The sequence below is a fragment of the Zophobas morio genome, unplaced genomic scaffold, assembly GCF_036711695.1.
Source record: "Zophobas morio isolate AGI-343-1 ecotype UQ-CSIRO unplaced genomic scaffold, CSIRO_AGI_Zmor_V1 ptg000022l, whole genome shotgun sequence".
Classification (NCBI taxonomy): Eukaryota; Metazoa; Arthropoda; class Insecta; order Coleoptera; family Tenebrionidae; genus Zophobas; species Zophobas morio.
In genome coordinates, this window is record NW_026972127.1 from 920,397 (window position 1) to 948,195 (window position 27,799).

The 27,799-nt window shown below is 35.4% G+C and overlaps 2 protein-coding genes across 2 annotated transcripts; one reads left to right on the forward strand and one right to left on the reverse strand.

Annotated features, from left to right (window-relative positions):
• On the forward strand, positions 1-1,791 carry LOC135133411 (FAD-dependent oxidoreductase domain-containing protein 1-like). The gene is made up of 6 exons (XM_064061792.1): positions 1-276; positions 328-783; positions 835-980; positions 1,027-1,267; positions 1,314-1,428; positions 1,559-1,791. Exons 1-6 carry the CDS (start codon positions 55-57, stop codon positions 1,696-1,698), a joined length of 1,320 nt encoding a protein of 439 aa, XP_063917862.1. The 5' UTR covers positions 1-54; the 3' UTR covers positions 1,699-1,791.
• LOC135133410 (probable citrate synthase 2, mitochondrial) lies at positions 1,777-26,932 on the reverse strand. The gene is made up of 6 exons (XM_064061791.1): positions 26,776-26,932; positions 9,985-10,146; positions 9,552-9,938; positions 9,305-9,504; positions 2,629-2,965; positions 1,777-2,557 (listed from the first exon to the last, which is right to left on the reverse strand). Exons 1-6 carry the CDS (start codon positions 26,818-26,820, stop codon positions 2,288-2,290), a joined length of 1,401 nt encoding a protein of 466 aa, XP_063917861.1. The 5' UTR covers positions 26,821-26,932; the 3' UTR covers positions 1,777-2,287.
• Between the last annotated feature and the right edge of the window lie 867 nt (positions 26,933-27,799).

Sequence of the window (27,799 nt, forward strand, 5' to 3'; positions counted from 1 at the left end):
CACTTCATTATTTATAACACACTTTGTACCACTTTCAAAACTAGTAGATCAGAGATGTTCTCAAAGTTACCATCCAAACTATTGCGCACTTCCAACTCTTTTAACAAAACAAGTGATAACCAAATTGTCACCACAGTACTACAGCGTTTGTACTCCAACAATGTCGTCGTCATCGGAGGCGGCGCTATGGGCTCCTCTGTGGCCTACTGGCTGAAAGAAAAATCGTCCAAAAGCTCTCAAAACGTCAACGTCACAGTCATAGAAAAAGACCCAACGGTTGTAACACTCCCAATATTTTTCTACACCTCATTAACACACAAATTTTAGTACTCCAAGTGCTCCACAGCTTTGTCAGTCGGAGGAATCCGCCAACAATTCTCGGTCCCCGAAAACATCCAGATGTCTCTGTTCGGTGCCAGATTCATCCAAAACCTCAAAGAACGATTCGGACCAGAGGCCGACATTTCGTACATGCCTTACGGCTACTTGATACTAGCAAGCGAAAAAGGAGCCCCCCAACTGGACCAAAACTTCCAACTACAGACAAAACTGGGGGCTACGAACACACTGTTGTCCAAACGGCAGCTCCAGGAAAGGTTTCGGTGGCTGAATGTCGACGACGTGGAACTAGGGTGTCTCGGGTGCGATAAAGAGGGCTGGTTTGACCCATGGGGGCTGCTGTCTTTGCTAAAACGGGGCGCTGCGGGGAAAGGAGCCACGTTCGTCCAAGGGGAAATAGTAGATTTTGTTTTTGGTGTCAGTGGTGAGCCCCAGGGGGTCAAAGTAAGACTGAGTGAGTTTTCTTCCGTTCTTCTAGTACACGAGTCAGTTTAGGTCCGGTTACCCAGCAAAGAAGAACAAACTCTTCAGTTTGATTCGTGTGTCTTAGCAGCTGGGGCAGAGTCTGGGAAGATCGCGAAGTTGGCTAGAATTGGACTGGGGTCAGGTGGTTTAGCGGTGCCTCTACCCGTCGAAAAAAGGTCTCTTTGAAAGTGTGTGAAGTTTGGGGTAATTGGGTGATTTTAGGAAGCGCTTCGTCTATAGGTTTGATAGTCAAGGTACGAAAGCCCCTCCTTTGAGGTCCCCACTGACTATAGATTTCACGGGGGCGTACTTTAGGAATGATGGGGTTTCATACATTGGAGGGGCGTCTCCTAAGCCTGAGGATGAACCCACAACTGAGAATTTGGACGTCGATTTTGACTTTTTTGATCGGTATTTGTGGACACTTTTGGCTAAGAGGATACCAGCGTTTGAGAGCCTTAAGGTTCGTTGTCAAACGAGTTAATAGAATTAATAAAGTCCGTTTTTAGGTTAAAGGTGCCTGGGGAGGGTACTACGAATATAACACTTTCGACGAGAACGGTATTATAGGAGGTCACAATGTTTATAAGAATTTGTATTTTGCAACAGGCTTCAGCGGTCATGGTAAAGTCCTTTTAGTAACTATTTTTTTGACTAACTGTGAATATAATGCTCAATGCAGATGCTGGTCCTCCCCACTCTCTCCTCCAAAAACATTGTTGCTAAAAGATGTTGACAATTGTCGTGTTTTTAGGTATTCAGCAGTCCCCAGCCGTGGGTCTCGCCATCGCCGAGCTCCTCCTCGACGGCAAATTCCAAACCATCGACCTCTCGAGGTTAGGTTTCGACAGACTCATCACACACAAACCGTTATATGAAACTGAAATTTATTAAGTTCCGATTCTTATAAAACTACCACTGAATTTGTACACCAACAATGAAAAGTGAGCAAATTTTAAATAAGACATTAAATGGCGATGATATGAGTGTATATTGTCTTATTTGTTGATTGTTTACAAGTGCGCCTAGAATGATAAAACTGTACAGTATTCAAACGCCTACAGAACAGGCTATCGAAATAAATATCCACAGCTAAAACTCCTTACTGACAATGAAATTTTTACCGGTAGCTGCGTACTATATAAATAAAATAAATAAGACTTGTTAAAATTAACAACAAACAATAAAAGGCTACAAGAAAGCCGATCTTCGGAAAATTTTAAAAATCTTACTACAACAAGTATAACAGTTTCGACAAGCATCCACTAGTAGCGATCAAAAACCCCCAGACTGTACCGGACGCTCGAATTTCTCGAATTTCTCAAATTTCAGACATTCCCCCCCCTAAACATGAACACTTGCTCTTACTGGAATCAAAGAAGAGTTCAACACAACTGTAACAATACGAAAGACGCGTTCTTCCATTCCAGTAACCTAAGAAACATAAGTATGATTTAAGTACAGTGTGGGCGTGGCGTGTGACTTAAGCAGCTTTCAGAGCCTTCATTAGACCGTCCGTTGACAACGACTTGGGCCTCTCGATGGGCAAACCCAGCGCGCGGTCCCAGACCAGCGACGCCAGCACTCCCAGCGCTCGGGACACTCCGAACAGAACCGTGTAGTAGTTCATCTCTTTGAGTCCGTAATACTGTAAAAGAACGCCGGAGTGGGCGTCCACGTTAGGCCAGGGGTTCTTCACCTTGCCGAGTTCGAGGAGGATGGGAGGGACCACCTTGAAGACGTTGGACACCAGCTGGAAAGAAAGTGTCAGATTTACGTCAGTCAGTGTCACTTTGATGTGGTTTCTGGTGAGGGTGTATGTACCTGGAAGAGTGGGTCGCTGGGTAGGTGCTTCAAGGCGAACTCTCTCTGGCAGGTGTATCGCGGGTCTGTCTTCCTCAGGACGGCGTGGCCGTAGCCAGGTACGACTTGGCCCGATTTCAGGGTCTTCCAAATGAACTCTTTGAGTTGCTCCTCGGTGGCTTTGTCGCCGACCTGCTGGCGCAGCTTTTGCAACCAGAGGAGGACTTCCTGGTTAGCGAGGCCGTGGAGGGGGCCGGCGAGGCCGTTCATGCCGGCGGCGAAAGATAAGTAGGGGTCGCTCAGAGCTGAGCCCACCAGGTGGGTGGTGTGGGCGGACACGTTGCCACCTTCGTGATCACTGGAAAGAAGAAAATGCGATGATTTTTTAATTTTCCGCCCGAGAAGCAAAGAAAAAGGGCCTATGAGAGTGAAAATATGTTGGTTTAGAGTTGGCTGGAAGTAATGGACTACGGTTGGCATTACGGGTTTTAAAATAACAATAAGCAAGTTGCCGAATTTTATTGAAGCGACTGGTTTAGTAACTGAATTTAACTAACCAAAAATTAAAAAAATAGTTAATATAACGGTTTTGCAAGTTTTCAGGTCTTCATTAAAAAAATTTTGAACAAAAAGATATTTATTCTACAGGTTTTGAGTGAAAAGTGTGTTGTGTCAGGTCTTCTTATCCATTTTTTGTCAATAAAAAGTTATACAAATTTTCTTCCGGTCTTTGACCCTTCCATTTGACAGTCGAGGTATTCTACACGTTTAAGATAATGTTCTTTCTTCTAAAAAGAAATGTTCTAGATTCTTCGCCAACTTTCAGCTTACCGCTTCCTGTATTTTTAGGTGATACTTCTGGTTTTTGAATCTTCTAGAATCGCCTTAGAACATCTGTAGAAATTACCAGATTAATGTTCTTTGTGAATGGAACCTTCTAAAATTTCCTCAATGTAGTTGTAGCTTTCTTTAATCATATATTATGTGTCATTTTTAATTCCAGTTGATCTAGATTTTTCACTTCTAGTTCTGCGAATGTTCTAGAAATTCATGGAAACTCACTCGTTTGCGACCTTTTTCTCACAATCAAATTCTCCTGGCTCTTCTGATTTCCCAATCAAAATCTATTACCTGTGTACGATTATGTTTCCAAAGTGAACTTCTCTAGCATTCCTCTAGAATCTTCTAGGAAGTATTTCTTCAGAATCTATTCTCATCTTGAAATTGAAACATCTCTTATTCGACATTTGTTTTCACTTCTATCCTTCTAAAATTTTCTGTTTCTTCTCGTTTCTGGATCCAATTCTTCAGAAACCTTTACGAATTCAGATTAACTTCCTTCTTTCTTCAACCGAGGTTAGAATAAGTCTTGTAGAATCATGTCGAACGTACACTATTTTCCATATTCCTCTCAATTCCACCCTGAAGTTGAAATTATTCTACATCTTCTCTTTTCCGTACAGAATTCTAGAATATGTTTTTTTCTTCAATTCTTCTTCAAGCTTTGAAATTCCTAGCTTTTTTCTTTGTAATTGCACTATTAATTCTCAATTGTTCTAAAATCTTATGATGACGTCTTCTTAGATGGCACTTCTGGTTTTTGAATCTTCTAGAATCTCCTACAATATCTGTAGAAATTCCTAGATTAAATGAAATCTTCCAGAATTTCCTCAATGTAGTTGTAGCTTTCTGTAATCATTATTATGTCATTTTTATTTCCAGTTGATCTAGATTTTTCACTTCTAGTTCTGCGAATGTTCTAGGAATTCATGGAAACTCACTCGTTTGCGGCCTTTTTCTCGCAATCAAATTCTCCTGGCTCTTCTCATTTTCCAATCAAAATCTATTACTTGTGTACGATTACGTTTCCAAAGTAAACTTCTCTAGCATTCCTCTAGAATCTTCTAGGAAGTATTTCTTCAGAATATATTCTCATCTTGAAATTGAAACCTCTCTTATTCGACATTTGTTCTCACTTCTATCCTTCTAAAATTTTCTGTTTCTTCTCGTTCTGGATCCAATTCTTCAGAAACCTTTACGAATTCAGGTTAACTTCCTTCTTTCTTCAACCGAGGTTACAATAAATCTTGTAGAATCATGTCGAACATACACTGTTTTCCATATTCATCTCAATTCCACCCTGAAGTTGAAATTATTCTACATCTTCTCTTTTCCGTACAGAATTCTAGAATGTTTTTTTTCTTCAATTCTTCTTCAAACTTTGAAATTTCCCGCTTTTTTCTTTGGAACTGCACTATTAATTCTCCATTGTTCTAAAATCTTATGATGACGTCTTCTTAGATGGCACTTCTGGTTTTTGAATCTTCTAGAATCGCTTACAATATCTGTAGAAATTCCCAGATTAAATGAAATCTTCCAGAATTTCCTCAATGTAGTTGTAGCTTTCTGTAATCATTATTATGTCATTTTTATTTCCAGTTGATCTAGATTTTTCACTTCTAGTTCTGCGAATGTTCTAGGAATTCATGGAAACTCACTCGTTTGCGGCCTTTTTCTCGCAGTCAAATTCTCCTGGCTCTTCTCATTTCCCAATCAAAATCTATTACCTGTGTACGATTACGTTTCCAAAGTAAACTTCTCTAGCATTCCTCTAGAATCTTCTAGGAAGTATTTCTTCACAATCTATTCTCATCTTGAAATTGAAACATCTCTTATTCGACATTTGTTTTCACTTCTATCCTTCTAAAATTTTCTGTTTCTTCTCGTTCTGGATCCAATTCTTCAGAAACCTTTACGAATTCAGGTTAACTTCCTTCTTTCTTCAACCGAGGTTACAATAAGTCTTGTAGAATCATGTCGAACGTACACTGTTTTCCATATTCATCTCAATTCCACCCTGAAGTTGAAATTATTCTACATCTTCTCTTTTCCGTACAGAATTCTAGAATATGTTTTTTTCTACAATTCTTCTTCAAACTTTGAAATTCCTAGCTTTTTTCTTTGGAATTGTACTATTAATTTTACATTGTTCTAAAATCTTATGATAACGTCTTCTTAGATGGCACTTCTGGTTTTTGAATCTTCTAGAATCTCCTACAATATCTGTAGAAATTTCCAGATTAAATGAAATCTTCCAGAATTTCCTCAACGTAGTTGTAGCTTTCTTTAATCATATATTATGTGTCATTTTTATTTCCAGTTGATCTAGATTTTTCACTTCTAGTTCTGCGAATGTTCTAGAAATTCATGGAAACTCACTCGTTTGCGACCTTTTTCTCACAGTCAAATTCTCCCGGCTCTTCTCATTTCCCAATCAAAATCTATTACCTGTGTACGATTACGTTTCCAAAGTAAACTTCTCTAGCATTCCTCTAGAATCTTCTAGGAAGTATTTCTTCAGAATATATTCTCATCTTGAAATTGAAACATCTCTTATTCGACATTTGTTTTCACTTCTATCCTTCTAAAATTTTCTGTTTCTTCTCGTTCTGGATCCAATTCTTCAGAAACCTTTACGAATTCAGGTTAACTTCCTTCTTTCTTCAACCCAGGTTACAATAAGTCTTGTAGAATCACGTCGAACATACACTGTTTTCCATTTCATCTCAATTCCACCCTGAAGTTGAAATTATTCTACATCTTCTCTTTTCCGTACAGAATTCTAGAATGTTTTTTTCTTCAATTCTTCTTCAAACTTTGAAATTCCTATCTTTTTTCTTTGAAATTACAGTCTTCATTCTCCACTGTTCTAAAATCTTACGATGACGTCTTCTTAGATGCCCCTTCTGGTTTTTGAATCTTCTAGAATCTCCTACAATATCTGTAGAAATTTCCAGATTAAATGAAATCTTCCAGAATTTCCTCAATGTACTTGTAGGTTTCTTTAATCATTATTATGTGTCATTTTTATTTCCAGTTGATCTACATTTTTCACTTCTAGTTCTGCGAATGTTCTAGAAATTCATGGAAACTCACTCGTTTGCGACCTTTTTCTCGCAGTCAAATTCTCCTGGCTCTTTTCATTTCCCAATCAAAATCTATTACCTGTGTACGATTACGTTTCCAAAGTAAACTTCTCTAGCATTCCTCTAGAATCTTCTAGGAAGTATTTCTTCAGAATATATTCTCATCTTGAAATTGAAACATCTCTTATTCGACATTTGTTTTCACTTCTATCCTTCTAAAATTTTCTGTTTCTTCTCGTTCTGGATCCAATTCTTCAGAAACCTTTACGAATTCAGGTTAACTTCCTTCTTTCTTCAACCCAGGTTACAATAAGTCTTGTAGAATCACGTCGAACATACACTGTTTTCCATTTCATCTCAATTCCACCCTGAAGTTGAAATTATTCTACATCTTCTCTTTTCCGTACAGAATTCTAGAATGTTTTTTTCTTCAATTCTTCTTCAAACTTTGAAATTCCTACCTTTTTTCTTTGTAATTGCACTATTAATTCTCCATTGTTCTAAAATCTTATGATGACGTCTTCTAAGATGGCACTTCTGGTTTTTGAATCTTCTAGAATCTCCTTCAATATCTGTAGAAATTCCCAGATTAAATGAAATCTTCCAGAATTTCCTCAATGTAGTTGTAGCTTTCTTTAATCATATATTATGTGTCATTTTTATTTCCAGTTGATCTAGGTTTTTTACTTCTAATTCTGCGAATGTTCTAGAAATTCATGGAAACTCACTCGTTTGCGACCTTTTTCTCACAGTCAAATTCTCCTGGCTCTTCTCATTTCCCAATCAAAATCTATTACTTGTGTACGATTACGTTTCCAAAGTAAACTTCTCTAGCATTCCTCTAGAATCTTCTAGGGAGTATTTCTTCAGAATATATTCTCATCCTGAAATTGAAACATCTCTTATTCGACATTTGTTCTCACTTCTATCCTTCTAAAATTTTCTGTTTCTTCTCGTTTCTGGATCCAATTCAATACGAATTCAGGTTAACTTCCTTCTTTCTTCAACCGAAGTTACAATAAGTCTTGTCGAATCATGTCGAACGTACACTGTTTTCCATATTCATCTCAATTCCACCCTGAAGTTGAAATTATTCTACATCTTCTCTTTTCCGTACAGAATTCTAGAATATGTTTTTTTCTTCAATTCTTCTTCAAACTTTGAAATTCCTAGCTTTTTTCTTTGGAATTGCACTATTAATTCTCCATTGTTCTAAAATCTCATGATGACGTCTTCTTAAATGGCACTTCTGGTTTTTGAATCCTCTAGAATCTCCTACAATATCTGTAGAAATTCGCAGATGAAATGAAATCTTCCAGAATTTTCTCAATGTAGTTGTAGCTTTCTTTAATCATATATTATGTGTCATTTTTATTTCCAGTTGATCTAGATTTTTCACTTCTAGTTCTACAAATGTTCTAGGAATTCATGAAAGTCACTTGTTCACGACTTTTTCTTAGAGCCAAATTGTCCTCAAAATTGTTCCATCTTTTTCTTCTAGAATCTTCTCAAGATCACGTTTTTTAACTTCCACCTTTAACCTTAAACCCGGAAACCCAAATTCCTCTACCTTCTAATAGCTGACATTTGAATCTTCTGTCATCATTTCGAACTCATATCAGCTTTATTCTATTTTCTTCTTAAAATAGATTTCTTCGAATCAGCAGATATTCGGTTCTTAATTCACCTCAATCCTTCTAATCCACGACCCACTAATCTAGGTCTCTTAATCCCACGCCCTTCAATACCCTTAATTCATCAAATCCCACACTGACGTCACTATTACGTCAGAACGATTTTACAGAAAGATTAATGAAATCCGAAAACGTCACAACATTTATTTGAAAATAATTCTAACTAAACTCCCTAAAAAATGACTAAATTTGACAATTTTAGATAATAATAATAAAGTCGATCAAACATTCGAAAAGCCTAGATTTATGGTTTTATGGATTAAACATTTTTAGGTAGTAAAATTTTATTAGTAAACAAAAATAGCGCGCTTACGCGCAAGAAAACCGCTTCTTGTCACGGTGTCACGCGAATGTGAGGTTAAGTCAATACCACCAGCACTGAAAATTTTATAGTCTTTTTTTTTATTTCAAGTGCGTGACTATAAGGTAATAAAAGTCAAAGTAAATAAACTTTGATTTTTATTTTGTATAAGCCAATTGATTTTTTCGTATCGTCAATCAAAGCCAATTAAGAATCAAAATTTTTTTATCCTAATATTTGACTCCAAAAGACAGTCATTTTCTATGTGTCTAGTGCCTTTCGGTTATGGGTTGGTACCAAAAATGTCAAAATAGTGTCCCATTTCAGGTGTTCAAGAGTAAGACCAACACAAAATCTGATTTTAAGACTGCATTAAATGCGGTGTTGAACTAAGTAAATGGTGATGAAACAGAAAAATTTCTCATTTTTGGCCGAAAATCCAGCTTGTGGGCAGTCACAAATTGACCTAGTTATTTTCGTTATGGAACTACGCTCCAGGCAAGCCTGATGTGAATGACATTTAGCGATTCATGTGAAACTTTTAAAAGTTGATCACATTTACATTTATCCCACTTAAAAAACGGGCTACCTTAGTTAAAAACCATAATATTTTAATATTTTTAAAGGCCGTCGAACTCACAGAAGCCATAAACAAAGTGTTTGTGTGAACTGGATGGCACACGTGTAATGTAAGTTGCATACCTTCTTTAGATATTTATTTTATATTAAATGATCATGCGCAGCCTCAAATCACTCTAAAACCCTCGATATCTTACCTGTGAATAGTTAAATATAATCTCATAAGTTCAATAAATTCAGGGTTATCATAACCCAACATCTGAGTGAAATTATAACTCCAATCCTTTGAAGTATCAATGGCACCAATTCCTGACCCGTCCTTGAAACTATTACGATAAATGGTGGCCGCGATGACCGGCAACTTGGCGATTAAATCCATGGAATCCTCATAAACATACTAAAAAAATCCAGTTACCCTCCTTCCACTGCGACCACTCGACTCACCTCCCAGTATTTCGACTTGTGCACTCCACTCGAGTACGCCTTGGCGAATTTACTCTCGCTGTTCAGGACCGTCACCGCCGCCGCAAACTGCGACATCGGGTGCACGTTTGTGGGGAGGTTGTTCAGGAGGGTGACCACGTGAGCCGGCAGCTCGGCACGTTCCGCCCATTCTTTGGAAATGGCCCTGACCTGGCCCTCCGTGGGGACGTCTCCGGTGATCAGCAACCAGAACAGGCCTTCGGGGAGGGGCTCGTTGCCGCCGGGGGCTTTGGGGAGGAGTTTTTGGCACTCGGGGATTGAGTAACCGCGAAAACGGATGCCTTCGTCGGGGTCGAGGACTGACGTTTCGCAGACTAGACCTTTGATACCGCGCATACCTCCGTACATCTAGGGACAAAGGGTTAGTGGGGGTTGGGCGAAGTGGGGGTTTTACCATGTCGACGGTAACTTCTCCAACTTTTTGGCCTCCGTAGTTTTTACGGAAGTTTTTGACCCGTTCTTGTTCTTTGGGAATTTTGGCGGCGAGAACCGCCTTGAGATCGGTCGACGCGTCACTGAGCTGTCTTAAGATTACGGATACCTGAGGGACGATTTTCTGGAAAAGAAACGTGTTGTTAATGTTTTGTCATTTTGTCATTTTTAGTTTAATAATAAAGAAAAACATAATTTTTTCACTATTGTGTTTTTATCTTATTTTTGTTTGTCTGATTTAGCAATAATCTGTTATTATTATTTTTTTTTAATTGAATTAAGTAAATCGGCGTAGATTAGATATGGCCTCATTTTTTTCTTATTATTATTTTCACTGTGGAATTTATATTCTACGTAATTGCACTGTACGCTTCGTTCGAATTAATTTTTTGATTATTATTTATTTCTTCAATTATTTTTTCAAAATACTGGAATTTTGAGAAATTATAGAAACTTCTTAAGCTTCTTAAGATTTAAGCTCAATTATTATATTATTATATTTATTTATTTATACTAACACGAATTTAATGCTCCGTAAAATTTATTTAGTCATCTCCTCCAAAAAACCGATGACGTCATTAAAAAAATTAAATATATGTTTAAATTGAATCGCTTAAAAAGAGGGTAAGACCTAAATGGACTGTTAAAACAAATGTTTATTGACTGTCTGAGTAGTACTTTGATGTTGCTAATATCGTTAGTACAACAATAGCAACAACATTTTCATTGCTTTTAAACAACTATTTGTTTGATAAATTATCAAACCTATAGTTTTAATTTATTGTAAGCATGATTGTACGCATTTAGCGGTTATTAACTTGGCTTCGTCCGATCCAGGGGCGGACTGGACCTGGTGAACCAGCGCGGGAAAAATTTAGACCGGGGTCTGAAAGGCCGAAATTTTGCTTCTTTTAAAAGTTTGTAAAATTTTGCGTTCTGGTGTATCAGAGTTACTGGCGCCTCTGGAAAATTCCTAATTTCCAGATGGCCGAGTCCGCCCCTGTCCATAATATCTTATCTTTGAAGTAATTTTTATTTTCTTGATTTTACAATTTTTAGATTTTTTTATTTTTCGATTTTTCAATTTTTCATCCATTTTGACTTTTTCGGTTTAATTTTTCGATGTTTCTTTTCTTCATTTTTTGCATAAGTATTTAATTTGCCAATTTTTGAATTTTTCGTTGATTTTGAGTTTCTCGATTTTAATTTTTCGATTGTTCAGTTGTTATTTTATTCCTCGATTTTTATATTTTTCATTTCTTCAATTTTTCGATTTGCAACTTTTTGATTTCTTCTTTTCTCAAGTTTTCGATGTTTCCATTTTTCGTTTCTTCAATTTGTTGATTTTTCATTTTTTAGATTTTTAATCTTTCGATATTCAACTTTTCGATGTTTCAATTGTTCGATTATTTGGAGTTTCTCCATTTTACAATTTGTTCATTTCTCATTTTTTCAATTTTTCATGGTTTCAATTTTTCATTACTTAAATTTTTCGATCCTTCAGTTTTTGAATCTTCTTTTTCATTTCATCAGTTTCCTTTTACTTTTCCGATTTGCAATTCTTGGATCAGTTTCCTTATTTTTAATTTTTCGACTTTACGATTTTCCGTTTCTCCAATTTTCGAAATGCAATTTTTAAATTTCACAATTTTTCGATTTCTCTATTTCTAATTTTTTGTTTTTTAGATTTTTCAGTTTTTTGTTTCTTCAATTTTTTGATTTTGTAATGACCAACGGGCGGAATTGTGTTTCATACGCTAGATCCAGTGCTGTCGCGGCGATAGTTTGATTACAAATATATTTTTCTTTTGGACTATATCAACATAATATAACATTTCAAGATCACAAATCTGTGGTCCTGTGTTTGAAAAATTAAAAAGGGCATCGAGTATTTTTATTTGAAGTAATATAGTAATATAGAAGTAATTTTTTAACAAGCTGTAAACACTCCAAGCGACGCACTGGCTACGGACCTTGTGGACCAGATCAAAGCGTCCCCGCTACTCGCCGTAAAACACACCTTGCTTCAACTGGGGAATTGCATCCGTAAGATATTTTTCCGCCCAGTGGTAATGACTCAATTTCTCCATTTTGAAATTTTTTATTTGACGTGAAATTGGTCAATTTTTCTATTTGCAATTTTTCGATTTTTCAACTTTGATTTTTTAATTTTTAGTAATTTCAGTTTTAGATTTTTCAATTTTTCTACTTTATAATTTTCGATTTTTCAATATCTCGTTTCTTCAATTTTTTATTTTTTATATTTTTAATATATAGGTATTTCTTGTTTTCAACTTTTCGATGTTTCACTGGTTCGATGATTTGCAGTTTCTCAATTTTATATTTTTTTGGATTTCTCGGTTTTTCAATTTCTCGATTTTGAGTTTCCCCATTTAAAATTTTTCAGTTTCAGTTTTCCGATTTTTCAATTTTACAATTTTTCGATTTCTAGATTTTTTAATTTTTCACTTCAATTTCCTTCTTCAATTCTTCGATTTGCAATTCTTGGATCGGTTTCCTTATTTTTAATTTTTCGATTTCTCGATTTTTAATGTTTCGTTTTTTCGATTTTTCAGCTTTTTAGTGTTTCGTTTCCTCAGTTTTTTGATTTGATGTGAAATTTTTCATTTTTTCGATTTTTCAACTTCCATATTCTTTAATTTTTGACTTTTTTAGAATTTTTCATTTTTTAATTATTGGATTTCAAAACATTTATTCGATTTTTCAATTTTCTGTTTCTCCAATTTTTCGATTTGCAATTTCTAATTTCGATATTATAATTTTTTGTTTTTTAATTTTTCAATTTTTCCTTTTTAAATTTTTCTGTTTTTCGATTTCTCAATTTTCATTTTCTTGACTTTACAATTTTTCGTTTCTTCAGTTTTTCGACTCTTAATTTTTTGCATATTTATTTGCCAATTTTTGAATTTTTCGTTGATTTTTGAGTTTCTCGATTTTAATTTTTCGGTTATTCAGTTATTATTTTATTCCCCGATTTTTCGATTTCACAACCTTCCGTTTCTTCAATTTTTCGATTTTACAATTTTTAATTTCTCGATATTATATTTTTTTTTATTTTGGATTTTTGAATTTTTCTCTTCTTCAATTGTTCGATTTACAATTTCTTGTTTTTTCAATTTTTCCTTTCTTCAATTTTTTATTTTTTAGATTTTTAATATTTTTTGTTTTCAACATTTCGATTTTTCAATTTGCAATATTTTGATCTCATTTTGATTGTTTTCAATTTGTTGATTTTTCATGTTTTAGATTTTTAATTTTCCGCGTTTCAATTTTTCGATGTTTTAATTGTTCAGTTTTACATTTCTTCGATTTTTCGATTTCTCGATTTTTCAGTTTTTCATTTTCTCAACTTTCCGATGATTTTGAGTTCTTTCATTACTTCAATTTTTCGATTTTTCTATTTTTCGATCCTTCAAAAAATTGAAAATACGAAGATTTTGAATCTTCGAATTTTCAATTGTTCATTTCATCAAGTTCCTTTTAATTTTTCGATTTTATGATTTTCCGTTTCTTCAATTTCTCGACTTTCCGATTTTTCATTTCTTTTTCAGATTTTTAGTTTTTCGTTTCTTCAAATTTTTGATTTTGTATTACTCGATTGCTCCATTTTTAAATTTTTGGATTTGACGTGAAAATTTTCAATTCTTCGATTTTTCAACTTTCAGATTTTTCAGATTTATGATTTTTCAATTTTTCGTTTCAATGTTTTATTTTTTCAATTTTTAATATGTATTTATTATTATCAAATTTTCGATTTTTCAATTATTCGTCGATTTTGTGTTTCAAGATATTTCAATTTGTCGATTTTTCATTTTTTGGATTTTTAATTTTTCGTGTTTCAACTTTTCAATGTTTCAATTTTTCGATAATTTAGAGTTTCTGGATTTGACATTTTTTCGATTTCTCGTTTTTCCAATTTTTCGATTTTTCGGCCTTTCGATGTTACGATTTTTCGATTTTTCAATTTTTTTTTTAATCTTCGATTTTTCAATTTTTCGTTTGATCAGTTTCCTTTTAATTTTTCGATCTGCAATTCTTGGATCAGTTTCCCTATTTTTAATGTGTCGATTTTACGATTTTCCGTTTCTTCAATTTCTAGATTTTACGATTTTTCATTTCTTCAATTTGCGAAATGCAATTTTTGAATTTTACGATTTCTGGATTATTAAACTTTCGTTTTTTCACTTTTTTCGCTTTTCTTTTCTTTTCTTGAGTTTTTTGAATTTGTAATTACTCGATTTCTCCATTTATAAATTTTTGGATTTGACGTGAAAATTTTCAATTCTTCGATTCAGATTTATGATTTTCCAATTTTTCGATTCAATGTTTTATTGTTTAAATTTTTAATATGTATTTATTATTATCAAATTTTCGATTTTTCAATTATTCGTCGATTTTGTGTTTCAAGATTTAAATTTTTCGATATTTCAATTTGTCGATTTTTCATTTTTTGGATTTTTAATTTTTCGTGTTTCAACTTTTCAATGTTTCAATTTTTCGATAATTTAGAGTTTCTGGATTTGACATTTTTTCGATTTCTCGTTTTTCCAATTTTTCGATTTTTCGGCCTTTCGATGTTACTTTTTTCGATTTTCCAATTTTTTTTAATCTTCGATTTTTCAATTTATCGTTTGATCAGTTTCTTTTTAATTTTTCGATCTGCAATTCTTGGATCAGTTTCCCTATTTTTAATGTGTCGATTTTACGATTTTCCGTTTCTAATTTTTTAAATTTTCGTTTCTTCACTTTTTTAGTTTTTCTTTTCTTGAGTTTTTTGAATTTGTAATTACTCGATTTCTCCATTTATAAATTTTTGGATTTGACGTGAAAATTTTCAATTCTTCGATTTTTCAACTTTCAGATTTTTCAGATTTATGATTTTTCAATTTTTCGTTTCAATGTTTTATTTTTTAAATCTTTAATATGTATTTATTACATATTATCAAATTTTCAATTTTTCAATTATTCGTCGATTTTGTTTCAGGATTTAAATTTTTCCATTTTTCATTTTTTGGATTTTTAATTTTTCATGTTTCAACTTTTCAATGTTTCAATTTTTCGATAATTTCGAGTTTCTCGATTTGACATTTTTTCGATTTCTCGTTTTTCCAATTTTTCGGCCTTTCGATGTTACGATTTTTCGACTTTTCAATTTTTTTTAATCTTCGATTTTTCAATTTTTCGTTTGATCAGTTTCTTTTTAATTTTAAGATCTGCAATTCTTGGATCAGTTTCCCTATTTTTAATTTGTCGATTTTACGATTTTCCGTTTCTTCAATTTCTCGATTTTACGATTTCTCATTTATTCAATTTCCGAAATGCAATTCTTGAATTTTACGATTGGTGGATTTTTAAATTTTCGTTTTTTCACTTTTTTAGTTTTCTTTTCTTGAGTTTTTTGATTTTGTAATTACTCGATTTCTCCATTTATAAATTTTTTGATTTGATGTGAAACTTTTCACATTTTGGATTTTTCAGTTTCATGATTTTTCAACTTTTCGTTTCTTCAATTTTTGATTTGCAGTTTTTCTAGTTTTCATTTTAAATATGTAATAATAATTTTTTAAGTATTTAATTTTTTCAAAAATACTATTTTAGAATTTTTCCATTTTTTAATAAGTGAATGACATTAATTCGACTTTTTGATTTTTCGATTTTTTTTTTTTTTTGTATTTTCAATTTTACGGGTTGCATTCCAGAATTTCAATTTTAAATTTTGCAATTTTTCATTTCTTCAATTTTGCGTTGCGGCTTTTTATTTTTTTTATGTTTTCAATTTTTCGGTTTTTCAATGTGAAATTATTCAATTTTTGAATTTTTCAGTTTTTCAATTTTAGATTTCAAGTTTTTCACTTATTCAATTTTGCAATTTTTAGGTTTTCCAATTTTTCGATTCGATTCTTTTTTTCTTCTTTACACTTTTTGCATTCATTTTTTTTTTCATATTTCACGATTTTTTGTTTTTCAACGCTTCAATTTTGCAATTTTTCAATTTTTCGATTTTTCAATTTTCGTCGATTTTGTGTTTCAAGATTTAAATTTTTCGATGTTTCAATCTGTCGATTTTTCAATTTTTCATTTTTCCAATTTTTAATTTGCAGTTTTTCTAGTTTTCGTTATAAATATGTACTGATAATTTTTTCAATATGAAATTTTTTCAAAAATACGATTTTAGAATTTTTCCCATTTTTTAATTATTGGATTTTAAGACATTTATTCGACTTTTCAATTTTTCGTTTTTTCAATTTTTCGGTTTGCAATTTTTTTTTGTACGTAGTTTCATTTTTAAATTTTTCAATTTTGCGTTACGGCTTTTTATTTTCTTTACTTTTTCAATTTTTCGGTTTTTCAATTTTAGATTTTAAAACTTTTACACTTATTCGATTTTCCAATTTTTTTCGATTTTCATGTTTCACGATTTTTTTTTATGAAAAAAAATGCAACATTGTAAAACAGAAAAATCAAAAAGGAAAACTACAATTGCAGGAGTATCTTCTTTTATAATATTAAAAAATATATAAATTTTGGAGATGACGTCATCCCATTGGTGGTGGGGATGATTAGTCAATTTTTCGTTAGCGTTTTACCATCTATTCTATTCTGTTCCATTCTTCATTGATGCCATTTAAAAAAATACAATTTTCATGGGAATAAGTCAGAGCTAAATCTAAGTAATATACATACAAAATGTGAAAACAATCGGTCCAGTAGTTTATTTTATACATATTTTTGCGCAAATTTCTCTGAGTCTTAAAACTACTCCCATTAAAAACATCATGTGACAGAAACAAAGCTTTTTATCGTTAATAACCCCTACAATTGTAAACTGCAGTGTTATCCTTATCTTTACAATTCATGATCGTTTGATTATAGCGCCAGTTATGCAACTAATCCCTACGTCATAAATCATGAATCAATCGAAAATGAGGGAAAGGGTGTGGCAAGCTGTGTTCGTCTTTGATTTTTTTTCTACCAAATTCGTGCACGTGAATATCCCACAGGTTACACAACCCAACAAAGTGAACGAAGTCACTTTTACGTAACGTCGCTCCCTATTCCCGGAATCAAGATGAAAGGGATCCCCGACCGACGTCAATTAATTAGTACACCGCCCACTTTCGCAAATACTCCAGATAAGATACTCGCTCGAGTGCTACTGAAACAAAAAGATAAACAACGGAACCATAAATGAGGCAATTAATTGCCGTCACAATTTCCATTGTTTATAGATAAACCAGACACTCCATCGAGTACATAATCAGCAGACATGCCGCAGATAATAGACAACTCCACGATCTTGTGGAACTCCAAACCACTCAAAATTAGAATAGTGCTGTCGTTAACCGACGCATTTAGACCCGAATCGAAACCGCCGTAAACAATATCAAAGTTTGAAAATAGAACAGACGTAGGTTACGGACGCGCGGACCTTTGAATCCTGCACCGACAGCAGATAACCAACTCTCAAAATAAACTCCAGTTCACTCAGAACCACCACGTGACGACGCCACATTTACCAATCTCATGGTGTCCGAATTCGAAAAACCAATGTCAGTTCGAACTTTTGGAGGTGAACTATGGCATGATCGGGTCTTCGTTGGTGCGATAAGCCGCCGAGTGCGGCCAACGTGATCGAGTAGCCCTTGGACAAACAAATAACGCTGACCTACCGCACGTGAAAGCCGGATTTAATTTCAAGTTGTGCGACTCCCAAGCGTAATTAATCAGTTGTGTAACTGTTATACAAATTTTCGTACAAAAAAAAGTGATACAATTAGTGGACTTGGCTCCGTTGTTTGGCATGTTTTGATCTTTGCACGTACAGATAAAAGTAATTCCGTTTGATCGCGTTCTTAATGGGATCAAAATATGTGGGTTCGCTTTATTGTTTTATTTGAGGGGTATTTTCTTAATCTTTTGATAATGACCTATCTGATTGTGTTGATAATCACGAGTATTTTTTTAATCCCGGAGTGTGATGTAAGGGAAATCCACCGAACAGTCAAAGTTAAACATACTTTATGTAATTGTCCGTTTTTTTGTAGATAAGTTTGTCCTCTATTTCGTGAAAATTAGTTTTACTAATGCACTTACGTCACGTTGATAAGACCAGTGAGTCATTGGAGTAAAATGATTTGTTAATGGGTCCACTTTTGTGTTGCTATCAGTGATTGTTCTTTTTGAATCACTCGTTTTACAATTGATGTAAAAAACCGCAAGATCCATCAACACTTCACTTATCATTGATTTTGCCGTTTTTGATTCAAAGCTCACTTCATTGATTTTATTTATAGCAAACTTATAATTATTGTGTGTACTGTCAGTTTCATTAAAATACGCTTTAGCACAAGATAATTTCATACCTAGAAATCATTAAATACCATTTTGTTCTTCTGGGTATATAGAATTCGATTTAAATAACCAGTGCTTACTAAAAATAAACTTGTTTTAAACTGGATAAGTTTGAGGTTTTTATTTCAGTGTAAACGTGATTCATGCGGTTAACCGCCGATTTTGACAGATAACTAACCTCACAATTAATTCCAAAAATCAAAATATTCAAAACGGTACAACAAAATTTTACAATTTAACTTATAAAACCGATTATGAAATTTTGCCTACTGAAACACGATAAATCGCTAATCAGAATGACCTGTTCATCCCTTCCAAAAATTTGATGACGTCATCACAAAATTTTTCAAAATCAATCCCACTTGGAAAATTCAAAATTCATGTAATTTCTCTAAGAGAAGGGTTAAAGACATGGATGGAGAAAGAGACATGGCAAGAAAGAAAACAGGATAAAGGAGACTGGGGGAAAGAAAACAGGAGAAAAGAGCTTGGAAAGAAAGACAGATGGGGAAAAGAACAAAGAGGAGAACTACAGAAGAAGAGACAAGACAGACGCAGAAAAACACAAACGAAAAAAAAAAAAGAAAATTAAGACGGACAAATAAAAAGACGGAACGAAATACAGAGAGGGAAATCAGCAAAGGCAAAAATAGAGGGCATAAAACACACAAAAAAGAAGAAAAAAACACCCGGGGAAAAAGACACAGAAGGAAACGACAGAGAGAGAGAAAGAAGAACGAAAATACGGAAGGGGGAAAAGACAGAAAGGAAGGACGGAAAAGTGGAAAGACGGAAGAAGAGAAAAATAACAAAGGAGAAAACGGCAGATGTAACAAAAAATAGTAGAGAAGGGCAAGGGACACGGGCGGAGAAAGAGACAAGGGGAGTAAGAAAACAGGAATAAGGAGACTGGAGAGAAAGAATGAGGGGGAGAAGAACAAAGAGGTGAAATACAGAAGGGAAGGGAAGACAAAGAGGCAAAAGACATAAACAATAGACAAAAGAAAATTGAGATGCACAACGACAAAAACGGAGAGAAATACAGAGAGACAAACCAAGAGAGATGGGGAAAGACAGGGCAGCAAAGACGAGGGAAACGACAAATAGAGAAAAAGAAGATTGGAAAGACAGAAGAGGAAAAAATACAGAAAGGGAAAATACGAGAGTGGGAAAACAGAAAAGGAGAAAAATAGACGGGTGAAATGGCAAAGGAGAGAATGACAAATGTGACAACAACAAAGACACAAGGAAGAACAAAAAAGACGAGAAAGACGGCTAGGGAGAGAACCCGGGGGGGGAAAACATGGGGGAAACGACAGAAAACGTGAAAGAACCAAAAAAAAAAAATGGGAAATGACATGCGGAGAACCGACGAACGGAAAGACGGAAGGAGAGAAAGATAAACGGGCAAGTTACCAAAGGAGGGAAAAACAGATGTGATAAAAATAGTAGGGACGAAAGATAAGGATGGAGAAAGGGACAAGGGGAGAAAGAAAACGGAAAAAAGGAGACTGGAGAGAAAGAGAGATGGGGAGAAGAACAAAGAGGAGAAATACAGAAGGGAAGAGAAGAGAAGACAAAGGGGAAAAAGACAAACGAAAGAGAAAAGAAAATTGATGAACAAGGAAAAAGACGGAGAGAAATACAGAGAGGTAAACAGAGGTGGGGAAAGACAAGGAAGGGAAAATATGAGAGTCGGAAAACAGAAGAGGAAAAAAATACAGAAAGAGAGCAGAAAGCAGATGTGATAAAAAATAGAAGGGAAGAGAGACAGATAGAGAGAGAGAGGGGGGGAGAGAGGGAGAGAAAGAGAGAATACACAGAGAGAAAGAAGAATGAAACGACAAATGGAGGAAAAAGACAGAAAGAAAGAACGGAAAAGTGAAAAGACGGAAGAGGTCAAATATAGACGGGCAAAATAACAAAGGAGAAAAAGGCAGATGTGGGAAAAAATGGTGCAAAAGAAAGACAAGGGTGGAGAGACTGGAGAGCAAAACAGATGGAAAGAAGAATAAAGAGGTGAAATACAGAAAGAAAGACAAGACAAAGGGGGAAATCAACAGAGGTGGAGAAAGACAGGGAAGCAAAGACGATGGAAACGACAAATAGAGAAAAAGAAGATCGGAAAGACAGAAGGAGGCAAAAGACAAACGGAAAATACGAGAGTGGGAAAACAGAACAGAAGAAAGATACGCGGGTAAAATAACAAAGGAGAGAAAGGCAGATGTGACAAAAATAGAAGGGAAGGAAGACAAGGATGGAAAGAGAGACAAGGGGAGAAAAAAATGGGGAAAAAGAGATTGGACAGAAAGACAGATGGGGAGAAGTACAAAGAGGAGAAATATAGAAGGAAAGACAATAGAAAGGAAGAAAAAGACACAAACGAAAATTAAAATAAATGAAGATAGGGAAAAAGATAGGCAAACCAACAGAGGTGGAGAAAAAAAATAGGGGGTAAAGACAAACAAGGAAGAACAAAGAAGAGAAGACGGGGAGTCGGGAAGAAAAGACAGAGGGAGAAAGACAGGGGGAAACCGCAGATAGAGAGAAAGAAGACCGGAAAAACAGAAGAGGGAAAAGACAGAGGCGGAGAAAGATAGAAAGAGTGAATAGGAGAGTAGGGAAACAGAAGAAGAGAATGATACGCGGGTAAAATAACAAAGAAAAGAATGGCAGATGTGACAAAATATAGAAGAGGACTAAGACAAGGATGGAAAAAGAGATTGGACAGAAAGATAGATGGGGAGAAGAACAACGAGGAGAAATATAGAAGGAAAGGCCACAGAAAGGAGGACAAAGACAAACGAAAATTAAAAAAAAATGAATATAGAGAGAAAGACGGGAAAAATACAGAGACGCAAACCAACAAAGTTGGGGAAAAATAGGGGGCAAAGATAAACAAGGAAGAAAAGACAGGAGGAGAACGACAGATAGAGAGAAAAACAGAAGACGGAAAAAGACAAAGGTGGAGAAAGATAAAAAGGGAGAATAGGAGAGTGGAAAAATAGAAGAGGAGAAAAATACGCGGTTAAAATGACAAAAGAGAGAACGGCAGATGTGATAAAAAATACAAGAGAAGGAAGACAAGGACGTAAAAAGAGACAAGGGTACAAAAAGACAGATGGGGAGAAGAACCAAGAGGAGAAATATAGAAGGACAGACAAGAGAAAGGAGGAAAAAGACACAAACGAAAATAAAAAAAAATGAAGATAGAGGAAAAGAGAGGCAAACCATCAGAGGTGGGGAAAAAAATTGGGGGCAAAGACAAACAAGGAACAATAAAAAAGAGAAGAAGGCCAATCGGGAAGAAAAAACAAAGGGAAAAAGACAGGGGGGAAACCGCAGATAGAGAGAAAGAAGACCGGAAAAACAGAAGAGGGAAAAGACAGAGGCAGAGAAAGATAGAAAGAGTGAATAGGAGAGTGGGGAAACAGAAGATGAGAATGATACGCGGGTAAAATAACAAAGGAGAGAATGGCAGATGTGACAAAAAATAGAAGGGAACTAAAACAAGGATGGAAAAAGAGACAAGGGGAGAAAAAAACGGGTAAAAAGAGATTGAACAGAAAGATAGATGGGGAGAAGAACAACGACGAGAAATATAGAAGGAAAGACCACAGAAAGGAGGACGACGACAAACGAAAATTAAAAAGAAAAATGCATATAGGGAGAAAGACGGGAAAAATACAGAGAGGCAAACCAACAGAGTTGGGGAAAAATAGGGGGCAAAGACAAACAAGGAAAAAAATACAGGGGGGAAAGACAGGAGGAGAACGACAGATAGAGAGAAAAACAGTGGACGGAAAAAGACAAAGGTGGAGAAAGATAAAAAGGGAGAATAGGAGAGTGGAAAAACAGAAGAGGAGAAAGATACGCGGTTAAAATGACAAAAGAGAGAACTGCAGATGTGACAAAAAATAGAAGAGAAGGAAGACAAGGACGTAGAAAGAGACAAGGGTACAAAAAGACAGATGGGGAGAAGAACCAAGAGGAGAAATATAGAAGGACAGACAAGAGAAAGGAGGAAAAAGACACAAACGAAAATTTAAAAAAAATGAAGATAGGGAAAAAAAGAGGCAAACCATCAGAGGTGGGGAAAAAAATTGGGGGCAAAGACAAACAAGGAACAATAAAAAAGAGAAGAAGGCCAATCGGGAAGAAAAAACAAAGGGAAAAAGACAGGGGGGAAACCGCAGATAGAGAGAAAGAAGACCGGAAAAACAGAAGAGGGAAAAGACAGAGGCAGAGAAAGATAGAAAGAGTGAATAAGAGAGTGGGGAAACAGAAGATGAGAATGATACGCGGGTAAAATAACAAAGGAGAGAATGGCAGATGTGACAAAAAAAAAGAAGGGAACTAAGACAAGGATGGAAAAAGAGACAAGGGGAGAAAAAACGGGGGAAAAGAGATTGGACCGAAAGATAGATGGGGAGAAGAACAAAGAGGAGAAATATAGAAGGAAAGACCACAGAAACGAGGACAAAGACAAACGAAAATTAAAAAAAAAATGAATATAGGGAGAAAAACGGGAAAAATACAGAGAGGCAAACCAACAGAGTTGGGGAAAAATAGGGGGCAAAGACAAACAAGGAAGAAAAGACAGGAGGAGAACGGCAGATAGAGAGAAAAACAGAAGGCGGAAAAAGACAAAGGTGGAGAAAGATAAAAAGGGAGAATAGGAGAGTGGAAAAAGAGAAGAGGAGAAAAATACGCGGTTAAAATGACAAAGGAGAGAACGGCAGATGTGACAAAAAATACAAGAGGAGGAAGACAAGGACGTAGAAAGAGACAAGGGTACAAAAAAGACAGGTGGGGAGAAGAACCAAGAGGAGAAATATAGAAGGACAGACAAGAGGAAGGAGGAAAAAGAGATAAACGAAAATTAAAAAAATGAAGATAGGTAGAAAGACGGGAAAAATACAGAGAGGTAAACCAACAGAGGTGGGAAAAAATAGGGGGCAAAGACAAACAAGGAAGAACAAAAAAAAGAAGAAAGACAGTCGGGAAGAAAAGACAGAGGGAGAAGGACAGGAAGGGAATGACAGATAGAGAGAAAGAAGATCGGAAAATCAGAAGAGGGAAAAAGACAGAGACGGAGACAGATAGAAAGGGTGAATAGAAGAGTGAGAAAACAGAAGAGGAGAAAAATACGCGAGTAAAATAACAAAAGGAGAGAAAGGCAGATGTGACAAAAAAGTAGAAGGGAAGAAAGACAAGGATGGAGAAAGAGACAAAGGGACAAGACACGAAAAAAAATAGAGAGAGGCAAACCAATAAAGATAGGGAAAAATAGAGGGCAAAGACAAACAGGGAAGAACAAAACAGAGAAGAAAGACAGTCGGGAAGAAAAGACCGACGAGGACAGGATAGGAACGACAGATATAGAGAAAGAAGACCGGAAAAACAGAAGAAGGGAAAAAACAGACGCGGAGAAAGATAGAAAGGGAGAATAAGAGAGTGGGAAAACAAGCGGAGGAAGTTAGACGGGTGAAATTGCAAGGTAGAGAAAGACAAATGTGACAAAATAGAAGGGAAGGGACAAGGAGAAAGACAGAGAGAAATATAGAGACAAACGAACAGAGGTAGGGAAAGACAGGGGAGCAAAGACACAAGGAAGAACAAAAAAGACAGAAAACGAGAAAGAACCAAAAAACAGAAGGGGGAAAAACAGAGGGGGAGAGAGAACCGAAGTATGGAAAGACGTAAGGGGAGAAAGATAGACGGGCAAAACAACAAAATAGAGAAAGACAAATGCGATAAACAATAGAAGCGGAGGCGGACAAAGGCAATGGTGGAGAAAAAAACAAGGAGAGGAAGAAAACAGGAAAAAAGGACCGGAGAGAAACACAAAGTGGAGAAATACAGAAAGAGAGACAAGAGAAAGGGAGAAATACAGAGAGGCAAACCAACAGAGGTGGGAAAAGAAGGCGCCAAAACATAAAGAAGAAGAAAGAAGAGAAAGACAGACGGGAATAAAGACATAGAAAGAGAAAGACACAAACGAAACGACAGATAGAAAACGAAGATCGGAATGTCGAAGGGGGAAAAACGCAGAGGCGGAGAAAGACAAAAAGGGAGAATAGGAAAGCGGGCAAAACAGAAAAGGAGAAAAATAGAGAAGTAAAATATAAAAAGAGAAAAAGGCAGATGTGACAAAAAATAGAAGGGGACAAAGACAAGGGTGGAGAAAGAGACAAAGGGACAAAGAAAGCAGGAAAAAGGGACTGGAGAGAAAAACAAAGAGGAGAAATACAGTAGGAGAGACAAGACAAAGGGGGAAAAGACACAAACGGAAGACAAATCAAAATTAAAATAGACAAGAACAAAGACGACGATAAATACTGAGAGGAACAGTAGAGATGGGGAAAGAGAGGGGGACAAAGATACACGAGGAAGAATAAAAAAGAGGAAAAAGACAACCGGGAAGAAAAGACACGGAGGAAGAAAACACCAGATAAACCACAGATAGAGAGAAAGAAAACTGTAAAGAGAGAAAGGGAGAATTATACGGATAGGGACAGAGCTTCAAAAAGGTAATCGGGATATAACTAAATTGAAGAAATTTTCGAAAAGGCCACAAATATAAACAAATTGACTGAGAAATAGACATGTCGAAAATGAGAGAATAAACAGCAGAAAAGTATAGTGTGATAAGAAAACAAAAATTCATTCTTGGAACATAAATATGTTTTTTCTTGTGAAAATCTGGATACCTAGGGGAAAAACTGAAGCGGATTCATAAACTACAAGTACACAATGATGTTATTTTATAAAATTTAAATGTCTTTATTACGAAAAATTTGAGGTGACGTTAGTACTATTAGACACAATATTTGTAACAACCACCGATCTAGTAGCTTCTGAGATTATCTGTCTAATAAAAACCGACACTGACAGACGACAAACAGAAAATACAGTACTTAAAAATTTACTTCTATCTGGTAACACAAAATTGGTATTATTTTTTTGTATTTTTGAAAATTGCGTACACAGCCACAGATGAAAAAACAAAATTAATTTGGCGAACAATGCAACTGCAAAAAAGTTTGGCCAAGTCCCTGAACTTAATAATATAACATTTTTTTGCCAGAAATGCCACTTGCTGAAACTATCTAGTTGTCAAAACAATAAAAAAAATACTTCCACAAACTTCTTTCTTTGGTTTGAAAAAAAAAGTATCACGGTAAGTCATTACAAAACTTAAAATATCAAAAACATGTTGACAACTTCGACAGGACAATTTTTGACTTGTAATTCTTGTTGGCGGTTTTGGTGTCTCGATTTTGTTTATCTTGCCAAGCAACCGTACTTAATGCATTAAAGGTGACTTAAGCCGGTGATAAAATGTTCAATGCGAAACTAATTTCTTGCACTTAAGTGACAACTCAATGAAACGGTAGAACATATCTCGCAACGTAATCTGTTATTTTTACGCCTGTATATCTCCCAAATGTTTACTAAAACAACAGATTCGAAAAAGCAATGTAGGTGTATCTCAAACATGTTAGCACTTAATTATTGATCCAACGAACTGGTATTTATTGGATTATTTGTTTTGTTTTCGGGCAATTTATTTGTTCAAGAAAACACGTATCACAATGTGTCAATACCGGTTTGAATGAACTCACGTCATCGGGATTTTAACCGCAGTTTCGCATTTTCACGCGAAACGAGAAAGTAGGCGTCGACGTGTCAAAATCACCTGCTTTACGACCAAGCGCGGGAAAACAACACAATTGCCAACATTCGCGAGTAAACAAGAATGACGCGAATTGGGAGTAGAATATGACCTTAAGTAGTGTACAATTTCAATGATCGAGCACAATTACTGTCATGCTAGGTTTCGTGTTTTTGTGGAGGAAATGGTGAATTTTTTAAATCCTTGACTGGGGAATATCCTTCACGAGTAATAAATCTGAGGGAGACGGAAAAGTACTAGGGATATTTTTACCCACTTGTTTAAAACCGCAGGTATTTTTAATTAAGTGCACGGTATTAAGGTTAATACTGACGACTTTGTAGTAGTCTTACGTAACGAGCACAAATAATAAAAAAAAAATACACAGAAAAAATCACTGTGGAATTAAATGTGGCTGTATGGTCGTAAAACGAGGAAAAATCGATTCACGTGGTCGCTCGGTTTTCCCCAAAATCAGCATTCGAACGGTCCCCAACTTTTGGGGTCACAAAGTACAGTCACAAGACTGGATTCCGTCCAACTGTTTACCGTACTCCAAGCGGGTGATTTAAACCCGCCATAAAACCATTAAAACAACGAGCACTTTAAGGCGGCTTCGGCTGTTGGAGTGCCGAATTTGGAGGCGTCGATATCTTCGTTGTGATAACATAAAACGGCCAAATTAGGTCGTGACACACATACCTGACCCTCCGCCAGTTTCGATGCCGTGAATCGGAAAAGCGCCATTTTCAACAATTTTCACTTTTTTTCGTCGACGATGAGTTAACTTTACACAAAACAGAACGTGCTTATGTCACCGGCAGCGGCGTCGGCTCAGTGATCATCGAAAAATGCACGATTGAATGTGTGCTGGGGGGCATGCGCAGTGGCGTGCCAAGGACGAGGGATTTTCGTCTACGGGGACCTTTCGCAAAGTTCAAGCGCGAGTGGAGGGGGGATGGGAAATGGCGACACGTGAGACGTGAGATCCTGCGTGTCCAGGTTCCAGGAGTTATGCAATGGAGATTCATGGGAACTAAAGGAGAAAAGAAGACACGTGAATAGGCAAAGGTCGGCGGTCTGTCAATGAAGAAATCGGTGTCAAGTTTTCGTTCATTTTTTTTTGTTTGTTTGTTTGTTTGATGAGGTTGGCTGATTTAGACCTTTGACTTCAAAATTTCGACTTATCAACAACATGAATCAGTGGAAAACTGATAAGTTAAGCGTGTTTTTACATAAAATGGGGGATTGTATGAATAAGTTAAATATAATACATAAAAATGCAAACAAATGCTTCTAGAATGCACGCCAACGTCATTCGAAATCAAAATAGCCACGAAATTGTGTTAGTAAATAAGTCACAATTTGCATATAAGTTTCGTTCACTTAGGTATCTGTTTGTATGTAAAACGATGGACAAAAAGGGGAAATAACACTTGAATTATTTATTTATTTAGTTAATTATTAACTGACCGAAAATAAATGAAACGTCAGTTGTCATGTTGTCAATGTCGGAATCGGTAGGCAACCCGTAATACACGTTTTCTTTTTTATTTTGGGAATGAAGTTGTTTTTTTTAATACCATACAATTTTTTGACAGAGACCTGTTATTTTTCAAGGTAAATTATCAAAAGTGTAAATGAATGACAAGAGACTATTAAAGTGTCAATTATACGCAATAGAGGGCACCACAGTGTCCACAGTCCCAATGTACTGATAATACTT